Source organism: Phoenix dactylifera, chromosome 9 (genome assembly GCF_051530095.1).
Source record: "Phoenix dactylifera cultivar Ajwa chromosome 9, Ajwa_hap1_PhDact_Kaust_v1.1, whole genome shotgun sequence".
NCBI lineage: Eukaryota > Viridiplantae > Streptophyta > Magnoliopsida > Arecales > Arecaceae > Phoenix > Phoenix dactylifera.
The window spans coordinates 3,736,912-3,762,028 of NC_143198.1; the positions used below are offsets into that span (position 1 = coordinate 3,736,912).

General features: G+C 38.9%; 2 protein-coding genes across 2 annotated transcripts; both read right to left on the reverse strand.

Moving 5' to 3' along the window:
- Positions 1-485: 485 nt before the first annotated feature.
- Positions 486-3,209, reverse strand: LOC103709233 (uncharacterized). The gene has a single exon (XM_039115742.3). It carries the CDS (start codon positions 1,729-1,731, stop codon positions 712-714), a length of 1,020 nt encoding a protein of 339 aa, XP_038971670.1. The 5' UTR covers positions 1,732-3,209; the 3' UTR covers positions 486-711.
- A 9,348-nt stretch (positions 3,210-12,557) lies between these two features.
- LOC103709234 (Putative N-acetyl-gamma-glutamyl-phosphate reductase) lies at positions 12,558-23,440 on the reverse strand. Its single transcript, XM_089925227.1, has 15 exons — positions 23,287-23,440; positions 23,012-23,140; positions 22,752-22,925; positions 21,440-21,547; positions 20,892-20,978; positions 20,709-20,759; positions 20,522-20,593; positions 18,389-18,508; positions 17,733-17,793; positions 17,531-17,611; positions 16,324-16,403; positions 16,111-16,200; positions 13,183-13,311; positions 12,956-13,064; positions 12,558-12,820 (listed from the first exon to the last, which is right to left on the reverse strand). Exons 2-14 carry the CDS (start codon positions 23,063-23,065, stop codon positions 12,957-12,959), a joined length of 1,215 nt encoding a protein of 404 aa, XP_089781353.1. The 5' UTR covers positions 23,066-23,140; positions 23,287-23,440; the 3' UTR covers positions 12,558-12,820; position 12,956.
- Positions 23,441-25,117: the final 1,677 nt, after the last annotated feature.

Here is a 25,117-nt window from a genome sequence, read left to right on the forward strand (position 1 = left end):
GCTTCATTCCAACCTGTCTTGAGAACCTGGACGTACGGCAATGCATACTTCTTGATGCCATGTTGCCAGATGGGCTTTGGGAATTAAGAGGTGGAAGGAATATAAGCTGCAAGTTTCGAGGAGGTAGTCATGGAGTGATGGGAGGAAGACAGAAAACTCTCTCTCTCTCTCTCTCTCTCACACACACACACACACATAAGCCTAAGCTTGTGGCTAGGAAGAGAAGCGAATCCACCTGCGGTTTTAGGCCACACCCCTTCAAAAGGCTGCTTGCCCGCCTTTGGCTCCTCACTTTCCCACTGCACAACAACAATGGGGAATCTGCAAGCACTACCTCCCATCATCTCCCCTTTTCTTCACTCAAACCATACAAAACTCTACTCCCTCTCTCGCTCTCTATAATATATATCTGATGCAAGATAGGTGCAATATATATGCTACATGTCTTATTTTTAACTCAAACAAAAACACTCAAAAGAGCGATGTAGAAAACACTATTTTAACTTCATTGATCTTGATGATCAATACATTTCCACGAAAGAAAACACGCAAATAACTAGTGAAAAACACAGCCAACAACAAAAAGATCTTCAGAGATATATAGACCAAGGACTACTGCATGCACTCAGTGTTATAATTCATAACCCAAATATCCAAACAACCCCACGAACAAAAGCAACTAATCTAACATAGGTATGAGAAGAACCATCCCTAAGGAAGTGCACCATTAGTTGTAGGCAGATCAGACCAATTAAGTGCTGGGTTCCAGTAATTGAATTCACCTCCAGAGAGAGGAATCGGCTCCAAGATCGAAGTGGCTGCACTAGTACCAGCAGAAGAAGTAGAAGAATCCAAACAACCCATATTGCTCATGACTGCCTGCAGCTGATCATTACAGTAATTTGCCGATGATTTGATCCTTTGGTAGAGCTCTTGGATCCCGGAGCTCGGTGCTTCGCCCAACAACATGTTGCCATGTTGTTGCGTCTGCTGTGGCTGTGGCTGTTGCTGATATGCATACTGGTTGCCGTTCCTCCACAAGGCGCCGCTCAGCGTTATCGGGAGCTGACCCAAAGGGTCCAAGGTCAGGCCTGGTGAGTGTAAAACGCCAACTTTGTCGGCCTCCATGCGTGTGCCGATCATAGCCCCATCCTCCTCGTTTCTCACAGAATTGAGTGTGGTTCTTGAATGAGTGCTAGGGTTAGGGTTTTGGTAACTGGTGGCTCTGAGCAAGGACACCAAGTGCGAGGTGTGCGGTGAAGCCCAAAGGATCGGGCTCGATGGAAGCTCATGTTCAAGCCCTCCACCAATGCCTGACCTTGCCAAGAGGTCAGTTGATGCAGATTTTGCCTTGGTAGCACCCAGTTTGCTGCCCCCGGCGGCAGCGATGCCTGGGGCAGCCTTGACCTTGCGGCATCCACCGCCAATGGGGACATTGCGGAGGGCGCCGCCCTTGGTCCAGTAGCGGCGGCAGGTCTTGCAGAAGTGGCGGGGCTGGGTGAGGTTATAGTTGTTGTAGTAGCAGAATTTGGTGTTGGAGGAGTCACACCGGGGGCACCTCAGGTTCTGTTGTGGCTCTGAGGTGGTCGATGGCGAGGACGAGTTGGAAGATAGAGAGGCGGAGGAAATGGACGTTGAGGAAGAGGAGGAAGATGATGGATCAATCAGAAGGCTTCCTGGGATGGAGATCTTCCTCTCCTCCACTGCTCCACCCAACAGCTCTTGAATCATTTTTTTATCTTGCCTCCTAAAATCTGGACTAATTACTCAAGAGAAAAGGGAGTGTGAGGCACAGCAAAGGAAAAGAAGAAAAGATGGGGAGATCTGAGAGGGGACAAAGGCCAAGGAAAGTGGGCGTTTGGTGTAGTTAAGGTGTGTGGGGATAGGTGGAAATAGGACTGGCCTTTGAGGAGTTATCAGATGGGGTGGGGCTTGTTGATTGGGTGTTTGTTGGGATGCTGGGTAGGGAGTAAAGGAGTGGAGGAATGGAGTTAGGTTAGCTTTTTATAGGGGAAAAAGAGAGAGATAAAGAGAGAAATAAACCACTTTCTCTGATTAGCCAAAGCTGTTCTGGGAACTGGAAAGTGATTTTGGAGGTTAGTTCTGGGTAAGTTTTTACATCTTAGGTCACCAGAGTAATGGCCTTCTCTTCTTCTCCTCATTTGTGCTAACTTCTTATCCAATTATCTTAATGCATATCTGCTCAACAAAATGACCTCAAACCATAGCCATAAGAGACTATCATCACATCATAGTGCAGCTAACTAAGAGAAGATATATTGGGTGAGAAGGAATAGTGAGAATGGGCAGTTGGACCTCCAATTCTGTTAGCAATGACAATAATCTAAAGGCTGCCATTTAATGGGGTCCAATGCCTTCCATAAAATAAATAATGAACCATATTAGATGGAATCCATCAGTGAATGGCGGTTCCAGGTTGAGGGTATGTAGGACCGAAATGTAATTACATCCACCGATCAATCAGAATTGAGGGAGAATGATCACAAAGTTTGTCAAGCTTTCAAGGAATTCAATCATGCAGTCAATGGACTGCATCATGGGTTGGCTATGGACAAAATGCTCTTGTCATGATCTAGAAGTAATAGAAGCATTCGTCAAACTGCCTGGTTTTGGGCCATCGAAAGATTCGGAGAAGTTGTCGTCAATTGGGCGATCGACAACGACTCCTTGCAGCAAATCTGGGCCTCTGACTCATTTATGAGGTGATGCATTGACTGGTGCCTTTGGATTACCAACGCTAGATGCCATGAATTTCACATGGTCGGTGCAATTTGGATCATCTTGGTGCTTTGTAAATGAGTTATGTCATCATCACCTTCAACATTTGGAATAGTTAGGGTTTTGTCTTCCAATGCCGTAACGATCTGTCAGGGTGCTGAATCCACATCTACAAATGATTCTACTTCCCATCTCACTTGTAAATGGTTGAACTAGAATGCTTCTGAATTCTCACATCACAGCTACAATTTCGATTAAAGACTCATTGCTAAGTGTCTGGGGTTTATTGCAGTTAGATCATAGAAACATTGAAACTTTTGGCTACATTAGTGGAACTAGAAATTTGTTAATATTGCTGATTTCTGTGTTTATGTGTTGAGTACTGCTTGGTGTAATTCATTCTCTCAATAAATTGGATGGGTTTTTGCCTCCCTTTTTATCAAAAAAAGAAAGAAAGAAAGAAAGAAAAGAAAGTGAGTACTAACTTTTGGCTATGTTAGTTAAAGTATAAATTTATTATTTCTGTGTTTATGTGTTGAGTACTGCTTGGTGTAATTCATTCTCTCAATAATTGCATGGGTTTTTGCCTCCCTTTTTATCAAAAAAAGAAAGAAAGAAAGAAAGAAAAGAAAGTGAGCACTAACTTTTGGCTATGTAAGTGAAACTAGAAATTTGTTAATGTTGCTGGTTTCTGTATTTATGTGTTGAGTACTGCTTGGTGTAATTCCTTCTCTCAATGAATTGGATGGGTTTTTGCCTCCCTTTTTATCAAAGAAAGAAAGAAAGAAAGAAAGAAAAGAAAGTGAGAACCAACTTTTGACTACATTAGTGGAACTATGAATTTGTTAATGTTGCTGGTTTCTATGTTTATGTGTTGAGTACTGCTTGGTGTAATTTATTTTCTCAATAAATTGGATGGGATTTTGCCTCCCGCTTTATCAAAAAAAAAGAAAAAAGAAAAAGAAAGAAAGAAAAGAAAGTGGGCACTGAACCTTGATCTCTTCAATATGTCAACAACTATGTTCTATTTCCGATGCCCAGAAAAAAAAAATTCTATTTGGATGTATGAACCATGTCATCTTCTCTTCTCAAAAGCTAGGAAGGAAAACTAAATTATGAAGATGAATAAATGATTAAGTGGGAAAGAAGGTATCCATTAGGAGAAGCCAAGATGGTTGCCAGTCTAGAATTGCGGTTCTGAATCTTATTGTGGTCAAAACACACTAGGAAAATTTCCTCAAAATAAATTCATTGGAAAAAGGGCATGGACTATGCTTGCTGGATAAGCCTAAAGAAAGATTAAGAAATTCCTAAATATACGAGATGGATCTCGGAGAAAAGATATTGAGAGAATGTGCATCTTTTCATAGTCCTCGAGAGTGGAGACAGATATGAACGCCGTGACTCGTCTAGCAATAGACTATTACTATAGTAAAGACAGCATGATCACTAAGCTACAACTCAAGAGAACTTATATACTGGTTAATTGTGATTGATAAGGAACATATAATAAAAGAGCAGCCTTGGGTGCAGGAATAACGAGAATGGAACGAGAGGATATTGGAGTTAGAATTAAAAGGTCTCTCTCTCTCTCTCTCTCCCCCCTATTGTCCTTGAGACTTCAAAGACAATGATTATGGCTACCGGGAAAGGGAGGCTTATCACTTGGAAATTCGAGTAAAGGGGAATGTCCCCAACGCGTCTATCAACTCCTCTGTCTATCCAACACATTAAATATGCTATTCATATAATAATGTGTGCATAATTAAAGAGGACATAATCCCACTGACGGAACTTACGGCAAAGATATAGCCTCCACTTGCTGTCGGCTTCTGCTGTCAATAGGAAAGCTCCTGAAAGGCTCAAACATAGTACTGAAATCCAGAAACTTAAAAACCACCTCTGGTGGACACTACTTTTAGTGCATTTTTTTAATGTCTAATCTACCACTGGGGTCTCATGATCTATGATCCTTTGTCAGATATTGATAATCAAAGAAAGGGGCTGCTTGAATCTTCCATAGTAGTTTATGTTTGGTAGCTTCGTAAATGGACTTTGGGTTGGTAAAGCAAATAGCCAACAACTATTTTGCCTGGAAATATTAAGCACCACAACAAGAAATGATGAAATTGATGAAATAAGATAATGTGTCGAAACAAGTTATCATATATGGGATAGTTTAATGTACGTCAAGCTTAGTCTAGAGTAGCAAAATCATCCATTTAAATGTCACTATAAATGTCATAATCACCAAGCTTGTGGAACCTATCCCTTTGTTTGATAAGCCAAGCACAAGGTTTTTACATAGGGATTGATTAATAATTTCTAGCTGTTCTACAATGTGTCCTTTTGTCTTCTAGATCTCTTCTAGACATTGTATTGTTTGCATCATATAACTTGATAAATCTGAACCATTTTATCTAATACTTACTATCAATCAAAATGAATTAATAGTGAATTAGATATTTTTTTAAAATCATTTTTTTTTCTCATCCTACTCCAATCAAACCAATTTCATGATGTAAATTAATTGCAAATTATGAACTTGAACCATGTGGGTTTAACATGGACATAGGCACAAGCTAGCCCAAACTTAATATAGCGGGAAAATTGGAGATGATATATATGGTAAGGCTGTTAAAGAAAAAATACCAAAGAAAGTCCAAGCAGACATTAGACTTGGTAGTTGATGAAGAGAAATAAATCCACCATATAATTTTAGGTGTTACCTACATAATAGAGGTAGCCTTGTTTCTCAAAAGTATGAGGACTCATGTGCGCATGTACTTAGTCCCGCATAGACTATGCACTAAACAATCTTGGGTATTTATACAAGTCCAAAAAATTCAAATAATATATTTAAACTAGCTTTTTCAAATGAGGTACTAGATTGTTACAAGAACTTTTAGATTTTGGAAGTAATGTGGCCCATAGTTTCTTGTGAGTTAAAGCAAGACTGAGTAATGAGAGCTATTTTCATGCTTTACTAACTGTCCTTGCACTAACAGAATTAAGGTCAGCCAGTTCGCACCCCTCTCTTCAATTATAACAACTATTGTTTTATATCAGCAATATAGAATGGATGTTTACATTGTATCAGCAAAACTTAGATTTTGATAAAAATTGTAAACTAAACAGATGCAGTCCGGTTGAAGCTCATTACCACCAGGGTTAGCTCCACATGGTCATAGATTATTTGTTAGGAATTACACTTATCATTGCTTACAACTTATACCATCAAAGAAACGTCCCTCTAAACAATAATCATTTCTTGAAATTTCTCATGTTCCTCCGTATACTTGGATTATCTGGAAGTAAAACAATAGCTGTTATAACAGGCTATTATTTTCAATATCATAACGCAATAAGGGGCCACCGAAACCATTGTATTCTAAATAGCCATTATTCTTATAAACCTTGACTAGTCAACCCAGAATTTGAACTATTAAACTCATGGGGGCTCCACCCAGAATCCAACTCCTGTACGCCCCAACCACTGAAGAGCCAAAGACGTGGCAGGCCCACACCCCACTAGATCTTGTCCGTTTCCAACGCCGGCCCCCACCTGTGCCCACCCGTACGGCCACACTCTCTCTGAGCGCGCGTGCCGTCCGGAGGCAATGACCGCGCCAGCGTCCGCCCCGGCGCGGCACGGGCCGATCGAAAACGACCCCTTAATGTATCTCTGCCCAGCCACAGTGTAACAGTGTTTGTCTTCGCCCACAAGGCCAGGCGACCCCCTTCCCCTCCCCCAACTCCGTCAAAAGAGAAAAGGAAGGAGATAGAGATAGAAGAACAGATGATAGAAGGTGGCCAAGGCCAAAGGCCTTCTCCTTGGAAACTGGGCTCCCTTGGACTCTCTCAGCTGCTCCTTTCCTTCTCCATTCCATGCCACTGTTATCAGGAGAGAGGCAGAGGCAGAGGCAGAGATTCTCTTCCCCCTTCCCTCCTGCTACTCTCTCTTCTCTTTTTGTTATATTAAACCAGGGCTGTGAAGGCGTCAGCATTTTGAGTTGTTTGGATTGGATATGTGGGTCCGTAGCTGGCTAGCTAGACATGGTGGCAATGCATGCATGTCAGTGCCCGTAGATGACATGACATGACATGGAAAACATGTATATCTCCATGCATAAGCGCAAAAAGTCATATTCTAGCGGGCAGGACCACCATGAGCTTGCCCCCTGACCAGCCGGCAACGTCACCTTTTCTAGGCTTGTGAGCCATTCCGCGCACGCACATGTATGGTGGGGAGTGTGGTGTTTGTGTGGACTGTTGACGGAGGAGGAGCCTTGGGGGTTGGTGCTGTACCTCTTCAGTTCCTTTTCTTCTTCATCATTTAATCCTTCCGTAGCTCTTTAGGCCTTATATTCTATATCATTTAATCCTTTCGTAGCTTTCCCTTTGTTCAAGGAGGAAAGAAAAGGTTCAAAGGAAGGGTGCCAATGCAAAGATTTCCTGTCCAAGGAGGAGAAATTAAGATGGGTGCATCCTTCGGGGGTGGTGGAAGAAGCCTTTTCATATAGCTGCAAAAGAAAACAAGCTGGTTCCATTAGGAACAAAACAAAGCTCTCATAAACGAGCCAAGACTCCACACTAGAGTCTTGTAAAATAAAAAGAGCTCCGGCTTGGCTCGACAACAAGCTCGATTAGGATCATTCTGTCGAGGTTTACTCGAGTTTTATTTTTGAATTCTACGTTGCTATAACTAGGTAAGCCAGAGCAATCCAAAAGCTTCGCTTGATCGGCATTGTTTGCAGCACTATGGCTATTTTCTTACCAATTAATAAAGCTCGGCAGATCACTAAGCCGTCGTTATTTATCTTCCAACCAACTAGAGTTACTATAGCATTCCATTGATGAGGAATCCTACTGTTACCTTCCTTTTGGATGGTCCTGACCTAATGGCTTTTATAGTCTCTCTCTCTCTCTCTCTCTCTCTCTCCTCTCTCTCCATATGAAAACAATGATATTGGTTGATTACTGTGTGGCCCACACCTTGTGCTAAAATTGGCAGGGCGGTAGCTCCCCTTGAAAGGAAGAATGTGGAGGCTAGTGAGCTCCTCCTCCTAGTGAGGGTCCACTTCAATCAAGATGGCCAGAAGAGATAACTGGCGACGACTCCAATGGAGGTTTTCCTGACAGGATGGCCGCGAAATCATGCCCCAGGCCACAGCCGGCATGTGCAAGGGCTGCCATTGGCCGGGACAAGAAAAGAAACAGCTCGCAGAAGATGGAGCAATGATGGATTTGGCGGAGAGAACCTCATGACCGAGATTGGTGCTTCAAACCAAGCACAGAGACCGATGCTAGCTAGATTAATAAAGGCGTCCTTCTGGAGAAGGGAACAAAGAAACCTCGCTACGACACCACTCCGATATGAAGATCTTGTTCAGCATTTGTTTAATCGCTCCACTTCAGTTAATTTCCATCTCCTCTGATTGTGTGAATCAGTTTCGGGCTCTCTGAACTATATCCATAAAAGAAATGAGAAGCATTAAGAATCTTCCCTGGAATGTGACATCATGGCGCGCATAACATGTTCTTAATTCCAATAATCCACGAGGTGGTCTCATTACCCAATGATCCTAGTGGCCGTAAGCATAGAATAATTAGATAATTAAGAACTTGTTCAAATCAATACAGATATTGTAAACTAACGTCGAAATTCTCTTAAGTTTATTATAGTCAAGGGTGTCATATGGTTCAACTTAGCAAGCCTCAAAAAGTAAAAAAAGTAAATATTTAGCAAAAAAAGAATAAACCGCATTTTTCAATATATAAAATCAAAAGAAGGCACACTTAACTAGGACAAGTCAGATCCAGCGCATTGGATAACCAACTTAATATGAAACTAAAGATGGTAGGTGCCAATTGCTCGGGGAGTAAGATCATCGAAATATGGTTGGAGACAGAAACTCCTTCCAATTAGATACAAACATAAAACAACCAAATTAAAGACGATCATTGAAATTGAGAACATCACTCACGCACGAGGAGTCTTTTACTTAAAATTTTAATTTTTCATTTTCCATCACTCTATTACATCCATCCCAATCCCCTTTGGTGTTTGAGCCCGTAATATTGGGTGGGCTAATGAGATTAAGAGGTATTTGTTTCACAGTTGCAGGTGCTTAGCCGTATCACTTATCTAATGAGACGAACAATTATTGCTTATCTCAATAAATTGCTGTCTTAGAATCTCAATATGATGATATATATAAAGATTGCTGTCTATCTTTTCAACTAGATGATGTGGTAGCTATTCAGGCATCATACAACTGCATGCGTAAAAGAGATACCGTAGCGGATCCGGGTTCGACTCAAGAGTTCCGGGCTCGACCTACGGCTATTGAGCCCCAGGACGGTCCACACTTAGAACAAGAGATTCCGAGGTGGCGATATGTCGACATTGATGAGACGGCGATATGACACGTACCGGTGGCGACAGCCTGCATGGGAATTTTCAAGGCAATCCAAAGCGGTCGTTGGCTCTACGATCCAAGAGAGAATATAAGGGGGTGGTGGGGCCAGAGGGAGATGACCGAGGTCCCACCACAGTGCTTGCTGTCCTGTAGCGTTGCAATAATTCCCCGGATTCCCACTTCAATAATCCTACCCAATTCCTTGTTGAATGATAACATCATGGATGGATGGATGGAAGTGGGGGAACAAACGATCATGGGAATGATGATTTCTAGGTTGTGACATCACATCTATCATGATTCATGACATTGATGCGCTGGCATTCCGCATGCCATGATCCAGGGACAGTATCTTGATTTGTAATGATACATGATATTTAGAGAAGAAAGTTGGCGAATAGTGAAATAGATGGGCGATATATATAAATCTATGATGTCATGGGAGAAAGAAGTTTGATCATTTAGGTGGTTATTCATGAAAATGATGCAAAAACTTTCCACGTTTTACATTCCAAATCTAACAAGTATTCATAGGTCCACTTTTGTTTTCAATTTATGTGCTCAAGTATCTAGTTTATCGGTCTTTTTTTTTTTTGATTACAACTCAAGCCTCGAGTTAATGTGAAGGGAGATAGATTAAAAGAATTCTTACATCTTAAAAAGGAGTGTACTTATCACTTGTCTTCACCTCACATATAGAATCGCAACCAATTTGCTCACTCCTTGCCCAATGAGTTGGCAATGGTCAGACACAAGAATGCTTGTCAATTAACTAGGCATACAATATTTCGTGCAACGAAGCATTTTAGATGGAGATGATAATTCAAGTAAATTCGCTAAAAGGAGGATAATATATAGAAAATCTCTAAGTAGCACTAATAGGTGAAGATAAGTTAAGTCTTATGCTTATCAGAGCATTTTGTGCGACCAACTATTTCATACTAAGGTGGTAGTGCAAGTAATTTGCTAAAAGATATTCTATAGAAGACCTGTAAGTAGCATCCATGGGAGAATAAAGCAAAGCATTTATGGTGATAAATCAAGTAAACTTAGTAAAAGTAAGATCATAGAAAATCTCTAAGCAACATTAATGGGATAATAAAGTAAAGCCTTGTGCTTACCAAATAACTTAGGCCATATTTATCTTAGGCATAAAGTAGGAATAAAGCTTTGAATAATTCTGCCCGCCAAACAACATTTGGGAAGGAGACATAAATAAAGAATAAATAGACCACTCAGACTTCCTTACGACAGGCATAACTAGTCCAAAGAAAAACTTTTATAAGCTATTCCATGGTATAAAGACACCTTCTATGCCTACTTTTTCCTCTTTTTTTAAGAAAATAAGGAGCAGAGCCCCTAAACAAAAATAAAATGGAGATGACGATTACTCCCTATCCCCTTGCACTGGCATGCATCAAATACAAAAGTTCACCAAGAAAGTTGGTATCCAATACTGCTGTCGAAATAATCTTGATCCCAAGTTGGCTACCCAATCAGCTGGACCATTCTCCTGACGAAGAATGTGAAAAAACTAATGTGAAGGGAAACAAGACATTAGCTTTTGGATCCCGTAGATGCAGAGGTGTTTCCATCATTTGTGAATCTCCTTCATCCAAATTCTATGAGCCCAAGTGAAAGTAGCAACTCTCCTAACACCCAACCATGCTGTGAACAACTCTGCCATTAGCATCAATTTACTTGTAAATTCCAAGCTTCAACTTCATTGTTACTTCATTGTTGTGCCAGATTATATGTCTAGCACCTCCAATGCCATTACTTTTAGATGAGCTATCAAAGTTGAGATTAATACAATTGGGTTGAGGGGGAGTTCAAGAGATGGAGAGCACTCTCTTAGAGCACAAAGGTTAGGAAGAAAGGCTCTAATGTGATGTGTCCTTAACATTGATGAGAAACTCATGTGCTAAACCAAGTGCAAGATGAATCACTTGATTAGGTTCAAACTTGTGGGCAACAATCACTTGGTCTCCATGAAGGCCCCAGCGTTACGCAGGGGTGACGGTAGCCACTGAATAGCGCCACATTTTGGTGGACCCATACACAAGGCAAGAACACTCAATTGTGGCTTAAAGCACTCCTTTTTTTTTTATGAAAGGCCTTTTTTTTTTTTTTGCTCTAATACTAAGCAGCAATAGGGAAGATGGAACAGTGAGAAGAACGATCAGAAGTTATCATTTTGACAGGATTTAAAAAGCATAACTTTAAGTTGAGAAAGCTTTGTCAGAGATTAAGAACATAATAATGGTACTTTTCAAGCTAAGTTCGACCAAAGTATTATACTAACATTCTTTTGACTCCAGCTGATGACAATGAGAAATAGGCAGACAAACATAACACTAACCGTAAAACCACATAGTAAATTTAGATTCAAATGTAACATCTCTAGGCACCCTGCATTTCACAATCTAGAAATAAAGCTAAATTAAAATATACTAGGTATGTTTTACTCAAAAAAGTTATACATAGCCTATTTTAATTTGGAATTTTGAAACCATTTTGTGAAATAGGCAGACAAATATAATACCAACTGTAAAACCATAATCTAAATATAGATTCGAATGTAACATCTCTAAGAACGCTGCAATTCATAATCTAGAAATAAAATTAAATCAACTATACTTGTATATTTCACTCATAAAACTATGCATCGCCGGTTTTAATTTCGAATCTTGTAACCATTTTGTGAATATAACTGGGCGACTCACTTTTGTTTATTTATTGATTTTAAGCCGAGGTGGCACTGGGAAGTATTGACAAGGATAAGTTGTCATGCTCGTGTGGCAAAGTTAACTCTAGATTATAACATTTCATGTCCTTTGATTGCAGGATTGCCATTTGCTTCTCATGTCCTCAAGTTAACTGCATTTGAATACAACTTTTCTTGTAGCTTATAAAGGTAGTCTTTTCTTTCCTCTAGATTATAAAGTTAGCTCCATACTATATTTGAGTTGATTCTCGATGTTCTACCAAAAGAACAAAAAAAACTCAGGAAAAGCACTCTATACACTCAATCTAATGCCCTTTTATTCACAGACAATCGGATGAAGACATCAGAAATAAGTGTCCATGCGAGCCACCAGCTTATGTAATGGATGCCAGCCTCACATTGCCAGCTTAAAATTTTTTTTGCTGTATAATAGAAATAGAAGATTAGATATCGAGCGTGTGCAAGAATTATAGACTAATGCGCAATACCTTGCAAGCCATGGAGCTTGGAGAGGATGGGAACAAAGAGAAGCAACCCGCATCGACGGTTTCTTTTATGAACTGCAAATATTGATTTTGAAAATACAATTGCAGGAAGCTCTTCTCCACTCTACCTTGGCATCTCCAATCAATAATTTTCACAGGCAATGCATCAGCCTAGAAAAAACAGCAAGCATAATTGGTTGCACTAGTCAACCAAATTTTATTCTTTCATCCAATGGCAATTTTTCAGCTGGTACATATTTACTAGTTATTAATTTACCATGTTACATTTGGTAACTTAAAATTACATCACATGCTACGGGCAAAGAAGATTACTTCAAAATTGATGCAACACCAGCAAGAAAATCCATTGCTTATCACCTGCCTGCAATGTTAGCAGGCTTGCAAGCACCTAACTTGAAGCCAGGCTGATAGCCCTTGACCATCTCCTGCAATGTCATTCAAATAAAAATGAGTTTATAGGTGAAGCTGAGCATTGAGGTCCAGAATCTCTACTTAGTTAAAATACAAAAATAACTATGGGACGAAGATATAGAATAGCCCGATGATTTGCCTCTGTTTACATTAAGGAAACAGTGGCTGGTACTGGAGCCCCATGTTCTCGGCAAATCCCATCATCAAATTAAGGTTCTGTATGGCTTGACCAGATGCTCCTTTTACTAAGTTGTCAATCTGCATAGTGAAGAACAGCATTTAGTGCATGTGGCATCACAACTTTTACAAAAAATGGCTAATAAACAATTTGTTGTTTAAAAATGTAGTAGGCAAGAAGATCGATGACAGCACATACGGCAGAAATTATAATTGCTCTCCCTGGAATTCGATCTTGGAAGACATTCATGAAACAGTAGTTCGACCCCCGGACATGACGTGTGTGAGGGACAGAACCCTTCCCCAACAATTTAACGAATTCTTCGCCCTGGAAGAGAGAGAATCATCAAGCAATGAGAGGGAAAGAAAAAGATATAGCTACTACTTTTCAAGAATACTAAAAAAATCATACATGTGGTCAACATGAGATGTTGAGATATTACAAACCAATCAGTTGTTATTATTGGCAACGATGCTAGCCATTCCTACTATATCTCCAATATTAGCATCAAAGCTTGCACTTGTCATCTGGCCTCTCATGTTTACTAATATGCCCCACTATCTACAATTCTTACCCAAGGGGATGGAAGCAAGAGAACTGTACCTCCCAAAAGTGGTAGTCCACATATCAAGCAGCATAAATTATGGAACAAAGAAAATTTTAATTAGATGCTATATCACAGATGTCCATGCTTCCTTGCATGGGCATCACACATGCCAAGCCAGTTTTTTATAAGAAGATATACCATCTATTTAAGAAAAATCAAACTGAAATGAAACATAATAGGTTTTCTGTAGGCTCCTAAAACAGAACAAGCAAACAAGTACAATCATGTCTCACAGACACTTGACCTGTCTCTCTAATAAGCAAGGCAATTTATCAGCCATCACTAAACTAGTTGACAGATTCTTGAGACTAAGTAGCCACCAGAAAAGCACTTTTATAACAGGTAGAACATATAGATAAGAAAATCATAATTTCATTCCCTTGTTTGGATAATTCACTTCCCTCTGTTTTTCTCTCTCTAGAACATTGTCTAGAAAGAGAGATGAAAGAACATCTAAGAATCTTCTTGTTGCATTTAAATATATGCACAGATGTATTTCTGTGTATCAAACATCATATGTACATTTGTACAACTGTATGATGCAATGTTCGTCAAGAATAAACCTACATATATCAACTTAAAGACTCAGTAATTTTCAAACACAGTTTTCTCAAGTATAATTTAAATAATTATTTACCAAGAGTTATTATATTGTAGCAAATGAGAAAAAAATTGAATTAGGCATACTGCAAGCAAATTAATTATTTATCAAAAGACTAGAAAGTTTCCTCTAGCAACAAGTTTCTATAGAGGTCAATTTAAAAGCTTCTACTACTTTTGCACATGTCATACGTTCACTCTACTTTGTTAACCAAGAAGAAGCTAAAAAGTATGTTTATTTATAGAAGATCTGTTTTTTCTTTTGATTATAGAATGGCGCAACCGCCACAGTTAAATCTTTCCTGCATACATGCGAGATACATCAAAAGAAAGTATATCCTGTAAGTCCAAAGATCTAGTGTTCATTCATTAGACTACGAATGCATAAATGTTATATAGAAATTAAGTATTGCAATGTAAACATTTTTATTTTAGACTGACCAAAATAAACTCTCTCATATTCAAGTTGACCATGAATATTTTTTAAGGTGGATGCACAAAGTTTGAGGCTTAAAGTTTCCTTGAACAGATCATTTTCATGACCACAGTTGCACATTGTGTAACTATGAAAGACTGACAACTAGTATTCTCAAAAAGAGAAAACACTGAAATTTTTCTCAAATACAACCAGAGCATAAAGACCTCTAGAACATTTTGCAATCATTGAAAAACCACAAACTTACAGGAAAATTTTATAAGGATTTGAGTACAGCAGATGTACGGATCTAAGTGTTGAGGAATGAGGAGTGTCTCCACATAGAAGATAGAATATCAAATATGATGATCATGAATAAGATGGTAAAACCAGGAAGAATAAAGAAGAGGGCCTTAAGAAGCATTAGATAAGAATGAGCAAATACCTAAGGTATGATAGTGTGTTTGTCTGTTACCCATTCCTCAGCAGTCTTATCATATCTCCCTTCCCATTTCGATATCCTACCCGTGTGAACACCATCTTACTCTCTTATCATAAAAAATATCTCCAGCCAAAACTTCAGCCACTATCCTCCCTCACATACCCACCTCCATTATGTTTGAGTCATTAATTATAGAGCACTCACATCCTAGACTTCAACTTCAACAACCTAGTCATCCATTCATCTTCCTATAACACCAATATTCTGCTTCCTCTATTACCTTAACCCCTCTTTCCATGCATCTCTAATCAACCCAACCCTATAAACACAATTCAAACATCCTGTTGACCAACTTGGACCTTAGTTATCTAAAGCGACAGCAGGAGCTGATTCTGATGCAAGAATGGGGAAGTGGATCTCTCAAAAAGATTTAAGAAAATGCTTACGAAGTGGGTTCATATACAAGTTTCCAGATATTTTGAAGCCAGCGCAGCACCCCCAATAGAAGTTTCTTGCTACAGAGACTTGGAGATAACTAATCAGATGGTCAATATTCAATGATTGATGAAATATGATTCCTATTCCAGGTAAAAAGAAGCTACAATAATGTTCCATAAGATGGTTATTAAAAACCAATTGCTCATAAACTTAGGCTAGTTGGTTTGGCTTCATGCCCCATGAAGAGTGATATACTTGACAATGGTGTATGATTCTTTGTTGACATATACGGTAACTGCATATCAAATTGACCATTCCAAAGAGGGTGCCTACTGGTCGATTGGTAAAGTCACTCAGTATTGGATACTAGCGACCTGGGATCCATCATGCTCTCACCCTGATTTTTGTTGGGCATCCCCATTCAAAAAAATTAACTATTAAAAAATAAATATTATCATAGCTAAAAATCTCATGTTTACACATCAGGGCCTTCTAGCAATATAACATATTAAAAATACAGTTGATTATGATTCTAAACATACATGAAGAATAACTGGCTGAGAGTGAATATTCAAATAGTGACAGTAAAAAAGCCACATTCCTATCAGATGATGATGGACATACCTCATAAGTAGTCTTCAGTTGTTGGTACAAGTCCTCAATAGTCACCCCAGGTGCCATTTGGACGTATATAGTTGACTGCATTCCACGGCTCTGTTGAAGATGTACATGCCAGGTCAACAACTGAACTTGCTAATATTGACATTGAAAGGAGTATAACAATAAAAATTAAGATTGACTTCAACAATATACGTAATAACCGAGTTGAACGTTTACCATAGGCATCAGATGAGGAGTGAAGCTAACTGTGACTTTAGAATGTGAAGCATCAGACAGTCCTTGTTCGATTTCCGGAACTGCAATAATAAAAGGAGAAGTATGGCACCCCCATCTAAATCCAAAAGCAAAAGCAAAACAGCATTGGTGCTTTTAAAGTCATAAATCCCATGATTCAAATGAAGAAAGGCAAAATTTATACACCAGAATATTAAAATTCAGATCTTTCCATTCATAATCAGGAGGGCTGCCAAAAAATTTTAAAATAAAAGAAGGAAAGAAGGGGGGGAACCTACTAAGTCATTACCATAAGCATGTATATTGTACCTATAAACTTTGCACTAGCAGCTTTTACAGATTATAGGCTGCAACCAGATTGCATACAAGAAGTGTGGAACCTTCTTCTTCTAGCTATTTAACATTAGTTCATTTCAATTTGAACAACTATAATTACCATTTGCTTAGCTATTCAATACACAAACACAGGCATGCACATACGATCACCCAAATGTGCACGCGCACACGCACCAAATCAAAAACGCTCCTTCACAATACCAATTTAGCATTCCGTTATGCTCTCAAAAATCCAAATTGGATTTGCAAATAACACTAATCTTTTTTCAAAACTCTCCTTTTGAAATATTTTTAATATTTGCCTATACAAGTAAAATAAAACTTAATGCTACACCTTGATATAAGGTCAAGATAATTATTGGAAATTGCTCGCTTGTGCTAAATTCCATTATCGTGGCCAATAACCTCTAAAAGTGACTTTAGATATAATTTAAAGCCAGTGCAGCCTCATAATTGTCCTTATTTATGCATATCTGAGAGCTTCTCCCAACATTTTGCTTTTTCTAATTTCAAAATTTCAGTAACTAAGATCCTTAATCATAACTTTCCCATTCTATAGTTACATCATTAGTAATGAAGCCTTCAGTTCTCCATCCATTAACAATAATTCTCTATGTGCATCTATTACATCAAAATATGCATCTTTTTCATGTATGGAATTTATTAGATGATAGGTTAAATTAATTATCATTTTCACCATATGATGTGACAAAACTGGAAAACTGTCAAAGAAAATGGCAAAAAAAAATTGCTTGTACAAAATATTTATTGATAAATGATGCACATGACAAGAATGATCAAAGTGAAGGCTCTGAAAAATCCAAATACGAAAAAAACACAGCAAATAAAATACCATGGCGATGCTTGGTAAGTCCATAAGAATGAATGCCTTCAGAAATTTCAGTGTAAAGGTTTGCCTCCTTGGCTCCACGTCCTGTATGACATCCAATATTATATTCTGCTAAAATGATGCTGAAACATCTACATTTTGCAGCTGACAAGTTTCGTTTATTGGTTTAAGAACATAAGTTTGAGAAACCATGATGTATTTGAACCTGCTCCACTGACACCAGACTTTGCATCAATAATGATATTTGTCAGTTCTATCAGGTGAGCCTGTACATCAAGCAAAATTTAAAAATATATCAAATGCCTAGACCTCTGAAAAATGTAGCATTTCAAATGCAGAATTAAAAAACCTTAACCGATGATTGATACTCCGGTTACAAATTTATTAATGTTAATCTAATCATTCACTTTGAATTGTTCTGGATAAAAGTTCATCTAAATTAGATTTTGGATATGTTTAATAGTAAAATTTATATAATGTAACATTTAATAGATAAATATAATCAAAAACCTAATAAAATGGGCAAGTGCAAAATGTTTGAGGAGGTTCCAGTAAGAAAAGGGGCTCGAGTGCAGTAAGGAAGAGGGGAATGTCCAAGGATATAATGAGAACTTTATTTTTATATAGATCTAATAGGTATTAGTTCAAATTTTAAGGAACAGATTTTTTTTTATCATACCTTTCCATCTTCTGTTCCAATGAAAACTATTGTGCTACTTTTTAAATCTATTTGAAAGCTAGGGCAAAATGGCAGTTGGAAAGCTAACAGTTCTTATTTGCAGATCTGTGAGTCTAATTCTGCTACCTGTTGGATTAAAACCAATATATGTTCACTACAATGATATGTTATATAGTTCAAACCTTGATCAATGGAATGAGAGGAAGTTGGATGGATGTTGGATAACATCCAGGGTTTGCAATAAGACGTGCATTTCGGATTTCATCCCTTGAAACTTCTGTCAGCCCATATATGGCCTCTTTCTATATCAACAAGGAAAAACATTAGCAAGAATTTCAAAAGATATGCAGTGATAAAGCTTAAATAGCACCACTATCCATCTTGCACAAAGGAAAAGCAGAAACAAGAAAATCACAAAAACTTGCCTATAGATGTGAAGAACAATATTGAACCAAGAATATATAGGTCAGACCAGCAAAGAAGTTAACCCATTGTATGCAAGGAGGTCAAGATCGTGCAACAACGTAATAACGGATGAGGTTCATACTAGATCAACGGGCCAAATACATTTAGAATTGAACATTGCCTTAAAGCAATACAAATGCAACCTTGGGAAAAAACCAAAAGGAAAGAACCTAATCAGTACAGCTGACCTCCTTTTTTTCCAATTTTCATATTGAATTTAGAATTGGAGTCAACAATCTGCAGCACATATAGGTTGGCCAGAAGAGATTACTAAATTTCATCCAAGGGAAGGAACTTAATATCGATTAAGATAAAATCTAACCTAGACTCTTAAAAATATTGCCCATTGTTCATGCAAATGCTCGGTACAGGGCATATAATTTCACTAGGTAATACTGTCAGTCATAGTTTTATCAAAAGTCATTTAAAAACAGCAACAGCCCAACAACTATATCTTCAAGAGGTCTTGGATTTTTTCCACATATACCTCCTGATTGCCAAGCTCATGGTGCAATGAAATGGTGAACCATAAATCCCCTTCCAAATATGTAAATACACTAATGAAATTGATACTCATACAGCCCAGTATTGTAAACAAATTGATTCTCATAAGAGCATAGACTAGTCTGCTTTACTAATGAAACGAGGACCTCAATTACTGCAGTGTTCCACTAAAGTTACTGTGAACAAAATGATAAATTAGAGGATCCAACTATGATCTTGAGTAAGGACCAGGAAGTTTGACATTGCGAAGAAAGAAAAAAGGAAAGGAGTACCTAAAAGTCACAGAAATGCATATATGAAAATTTCGCTACTTCAGATTATGTTCATTTTTTATAGCTAAGTTCATGCATTCTCATTTCTTTTCCTGCACTTTCCTTTTCAAGCTTCGATTCCTCCATGACAAAGATAGCAAATCATGTATTATCATCAAAATATGTCATTTGGACCCAAAGCTAGAAAAATAAAAGAAGCCAGCTGAGGTGTCACTTGTACAAGCACCTGAAGCACTGGGTCACAGATACAGCCAGTGAACAAGTTGAAGAAGACAGGAAAATCTATTACCAGCAAGCTTCGTTGGCTGTGAAGTTGGTCATTATGGATCAAACTGGTGACCAATGAGATCTACCTCTTGACTTGATAAAAATCATCTTGATCGATGCTGAGTTTCTTGCCAAAGGCGACTTTATGCAAAACATAGGCCTTCCAATGTATATACTTGTCTTATACAGTTAAGTATAATGTAAGAAAACACAGCAAATGTACATGAACCTGAGTCTCTATCTGCAAATTTAGATAATAGAAAATGGACCATGATTATTTTAGGTGGCCAGCTAATAAGACGACAGGAACTCTCATATGAACAATATCAAGTCAGTTGTCAGAATACTGCTTGAGATCCTTCCCAGACATCAAATACTAATCGAACTCCATGAACTGCGATATTCACAAGCGCAATATCAAACTGATAAAATTGATAGAGAAAACAATACACTCCAAAACCCTGTTTTCGACAGATTTTTCCTTTCCTGTCATAAACCCAGGAGTTCATTGTTGTCACATAAATAGTAACATGTATATACAATCATGAGTTTACAATCCAATATCCAACAGAGCAACCTTAATGCATAACAACATTACTTTTCAAAAAATTAATAACAAGTTACTCGGAACATTTTTCTCCCTAATTGCCATTTTCAGTGACTAAATCATCATAGATAACAAAGAGGAAGCACTAACAGCACAACTGAGCATTAATAATTGCAAAAGCAAAAGAATACAAACTAAAACTAAGGTGAAATTGTAATACGGAAAGCAAAATGCAATCCGAAAAAAAGTAACAAAGTTACCTGCAATTCTGGTGCTTTATGAGGAAGACCATACCATTCTTCATATTCATCAATATCACGCAGACGAAAATCCTGTAAAAGTGTTTACTAACTGTAGTGACCTCTCACAAGAAATGAATCTAGAGATAATCTAGTATGCATTCATAAAATTCATATGAAATTGCTAAAAGGTGCACCCGAAGCATACTGCAGAGAGATCAACAATCTTCAGCCCCTTAGGGAGGCCTTTGATGATTTCCTGTGAGAAGAATAATATGTCAGAAAATGAAACGAGCAGATTGTCTATCACATTCATAGAAAACTACATCAGATTTTCTAATTTCTTAAAAGGGTCCCAACCTAGACATTTAAAAAAGCAATGTAAAAGAACCTGTGTTGTTCCATGTGGCAAACAACAAAATACAGCATCCACATCAGAAAAATCTGCATCTTTAACAGCAATCATATCAGGCAAGTCCTGCAAATCAACAGATAATCTGACATCAGCCTATCACTTGTTCCACCAGAATCATTCAGCATTGTGTTATAAAGCCATGAGGAAGAAAAGATTCTACGATAAAAAATATATCAAAACTCCTCCAATATGCAACTGGTTATCAATCATATATGACAACTGCCAAAAAGAATACCAAACTGGTTTAGCAATCCTGCAAACTGAAAAACCAACCCAAGTTATTTTACTTCCAAGATTCATGTCTCCATGTCAATTCCTGAAAGCAAACATGGGTACATCTGCTGTTTTTTCAAGCTCAAGGATTCAATACTATCATATAAAGGTAAACTATACCAAGAACAAATAGCCTTTTCAATTACTGAGGTCCAATACTAGATCATTTGAGAACATATTAATGGTTAAACCAGCAACTGAAACCTTAAGACAAAGCAAGAGGGGAGGGAAAAGAAGGATAAGAAATGTACCTGTGTGATCAAGTGAGGAAATACCGATCCAATTGATTGACCAGCTTTTCTATCAGCAGTCATGAGCATAATGCCAAACTGAGGATGGTTTGCCAGGAGCCGAATAATCTGTCAAACAAAATTGAAGAACTTGCATGTCACTGGAAATGCTCCGAGAGAGAGAGAGAGAGAGAGAGACCCAAATCTCAAAACTGAAAACCATGCAGATAAGAAAATCACAGCGTAGTAGTTATAGTCTGATAAAGTTCAAACAATAACAATGAAAGAAAATAACCTATAACAAGCCACCACCTAGCATTATAGATAAGCATAACAGTAGGACTAGAAAATTATATCTTGTATAGTTGTATAAGGTAGAGCCCAATTTCTTACAAGGCCATGCCCTGCATAGTTTGATTACTTCTACCTTATCAGATGGTTAAGCTGGGTTTGGACCTATAACTTGGACTTACAGATCAATCACATAACACATTGGCATGAAAGAATTGTGAAACTTCTTTTAATAGGTAAAAGGCATCATTATTAATCAGCTTATCAATAATTGTACACTAGGAGCACGACAAGCGATAATGACACAAACCCAGCAGATTGAAACCCAAAAGATGAAGCAAAAGAAGAAACAGCTGTATATCCAGAATGAAACAAAAGCATAAAGGAATAAAGAAAATTTTCTATAACTAATATCTACAAAAAATTGTCAGCAAAGCATCGTCAATTATGATTTTTCTTGCACATGTCATCTTTATGTATACAGATAAGTAGCCTCTATATAAGACATATATAGTTTTCAGCACTCCCTTAAATTCTAGATCTTCTCGTGGCACACCCAAGGCATCAAAGGAATCATCCAACCTCATACATCTCAACACACAAGATTCTTGGACATCCATCTACCGTAGCCTATTCCACTTGTCCTTACCAAAGAATTATACATCTTTTAGAGAAAGATATAGCTCAAGCTTCAAAATAGAGTCTACTGCTGACTGATCTTTAAAAATACTAAACAACTTCAGAGGAAGGATATTGCAAAATACTGCCAGTGGAGACCCAGATTCGGAAATCTAATGATCAGCCATGAACATTAATGATTTAGAAAAGTGAAAATCAGAAGAAAGGGTATTATTCTTCACATTTGTATATGCTGCATTTAGAGAATCAAGTACTCAACTACTTCTTTCCTCCCTACATAATTTTTAAACCAATTGAAATAAATCTTCCAAAATCATTATCTAATTTAAATTCTATCGGTTACCAGCTAAAAATTCCAATAGAAAAGGAGTAAAAACGGATTTAAAAAAAAAAAGAAGTATGCCTCGGCCCCAGTATAACCACTGGCCCCCAAGACCCCAATTTGGACCGTTTTCTCTGATTTCTGTGTCTTGCCCTTTGCAAGCTGCAAGCTTTGCTGCGACGAAGCCACGGATGCTCTCACCCGAAGCACTAATCCACTCCGTCTCCTTACTTTCAGTCTCCCCACTTCGTTCTGCTAATAAAAATCAATTCCTTTTTACTTAAAGAAACAATATTTCCACTTCCCTTGCTTATCCATAAAAAACAGTTCGCAATACCGACCTTTTGTAGGCTTCCGACATCCACAGAAACTGCTCCCAGCGCCGCCGAGCTCATTTCCTCAGAAACAAAGACTGAACAATGAAAATTGTAAGCTCTTGTTTCTGTTTCTCCCTCTACAAGCCCCGATTGCTTATATAGCAGCAGGAGTATCGGATTCCCCGTGCAAGAAAGAGAGAGACACCAACTCTCAGATGGTAATTGGAGGTCGAGAAAAGAGTACGGTTCCAAAACGGTGGAAATCTTGGAAAAGATTCCAAATGCGGCGAATAGATTACCTTCTCTCGAAGATAAGATGCTTTTGGGAATGATTTGGACGTTGATGGCTGAAACCCTAGACCCAGATGGAAGGAGAGCACCAGGAGAGAGGGAGAGGCGAAGAGAGGGCCAGCATTTGGCCCCTCGCCGCGCTCAAGCGTGGAAGAGTCCGATAGGGACTCGCGAACCGGGCCCCGGGTCCGCTGAGAACCACCACCAACGATCCGACCCGACCCGACCCGACCCGGAAAAATCAAGCCGATCGGAATTGTCCTGATTCACCTGGACCTGACTGGACCGGACTGGGCCCGACCTGCTCCTACAATGGCGGCAAGGCGGTTCCGCCTGGTACCTCCAATGTACAGCAGGGAATGGAAGCTCCAGCCCGGTGGTCGGAGTTGGAGACTTCGGCCGTCTGATCCTTTTCCAACAGGGAAGGGAATCGGCCCAACGTGATAGAGAAGGGAGCTGCACTCCTTCGGTCCTCTTTCTCTCCGCGTATCCCCTGTGAGGCTGTGAAATAGGGGCTGGCGATGACTGAAACAGGGGCTAGCGACGTGAAACCGAAGCAGCAACGGGATCGACTGAAGACCAAAAACAGGGGCAAGGACTTCCATTTGAGTCTCGAAAATTAGGTCCTCGGTGAGGGGATCCTCGCCGTGCGAGTGACACATCGAGAGAGGCCCTGGATGCAGGCGGTGGTAGGCGGCGAGATCCACTTCCAGGGTGTGTTTGGCTCATGACCAGATGGGATCGCCTTGATCACAACTCCAGTAGGGCCGGATTGCTGGATCTGGTTGGGAAATGGAAAGCCCGCATGGGTGCGTATTATGTGGGGAATGAAGAAGAAACGGTGAATATATCATATATTCGTGAAAGACGTGGATGTTGGGCGGGGAAACATCACTAGGAAAAAAGGGCAAAGAGTAGTTTGCAATTGCACCGTGTCGATCATCTGATGGTGTACGTGGAAATTAAGAAAGGAACCTAAGAGTGTTTCCAAGTTGCTGTTGCAGGAGATCGATCTTGTTCCTGTAAGTACTATAGCCAGCAGCTGGCGTTAGCCTTAAGAGACCTCAGAAGCGAAAGTATCAGCAACTTGGAAAGTGAAGACTCCCTCTTGTTTTCGTAGAATCACGCTGCATGGCCATGCAGCATTCCGTGACTTGACTTATAAAAAATAAAAATAAAAAAAAACTCATTCAGTCCGCTAAGTAATATACCTGCAGTTTCTTCCTCACCAGCTGATCCTGCTCGTCTATGTTTATAGCATGTGGGTTCTTTCCACAAGAAGCTCGATAACGAGCAAGCTCTTCTTTCACACGTGAAAGGACCGGCTCTGATCGCTGCAAATGCGTTTAGGTCTTCAATCTGTAATGTTAAGAGACTGTTCTCCTCCTGTTGCACTGGGTGAATTATATTGCATCAAGAAAAAAAAAATCTGAAAATGTATAATTCGAAGTTCTACCCTTCCTTAATTTTAGCATGGTGATGAATGTACTGCTGGAGATTCTGTTGACTGGAGAGCCTTTTTACTTCATCTTCAAGTTCCATAGTCATCTTCTTGGACTTCGCATTCTCCACCTGCAAAATTTTACAAGAAGCTGACAGCCTGACAGTGAAGTTATATATACATATATATATATATATATATATATAAAATGAAAAAACTAAAACAAGAGGGGTCTAAAATTGCTTAAATTGGTAGAAGGAACTTCCAGGCCTTCAATATTTCATGACGCGCAGCCACCACTTCTTTGTGTCCTTGGTTTATCATGTTTTACGAGCCAGATTTGTTATAACGCGGTCTTTTGGAGGGTGGGGAATTAATTACCCCTATAAGAATTGCCA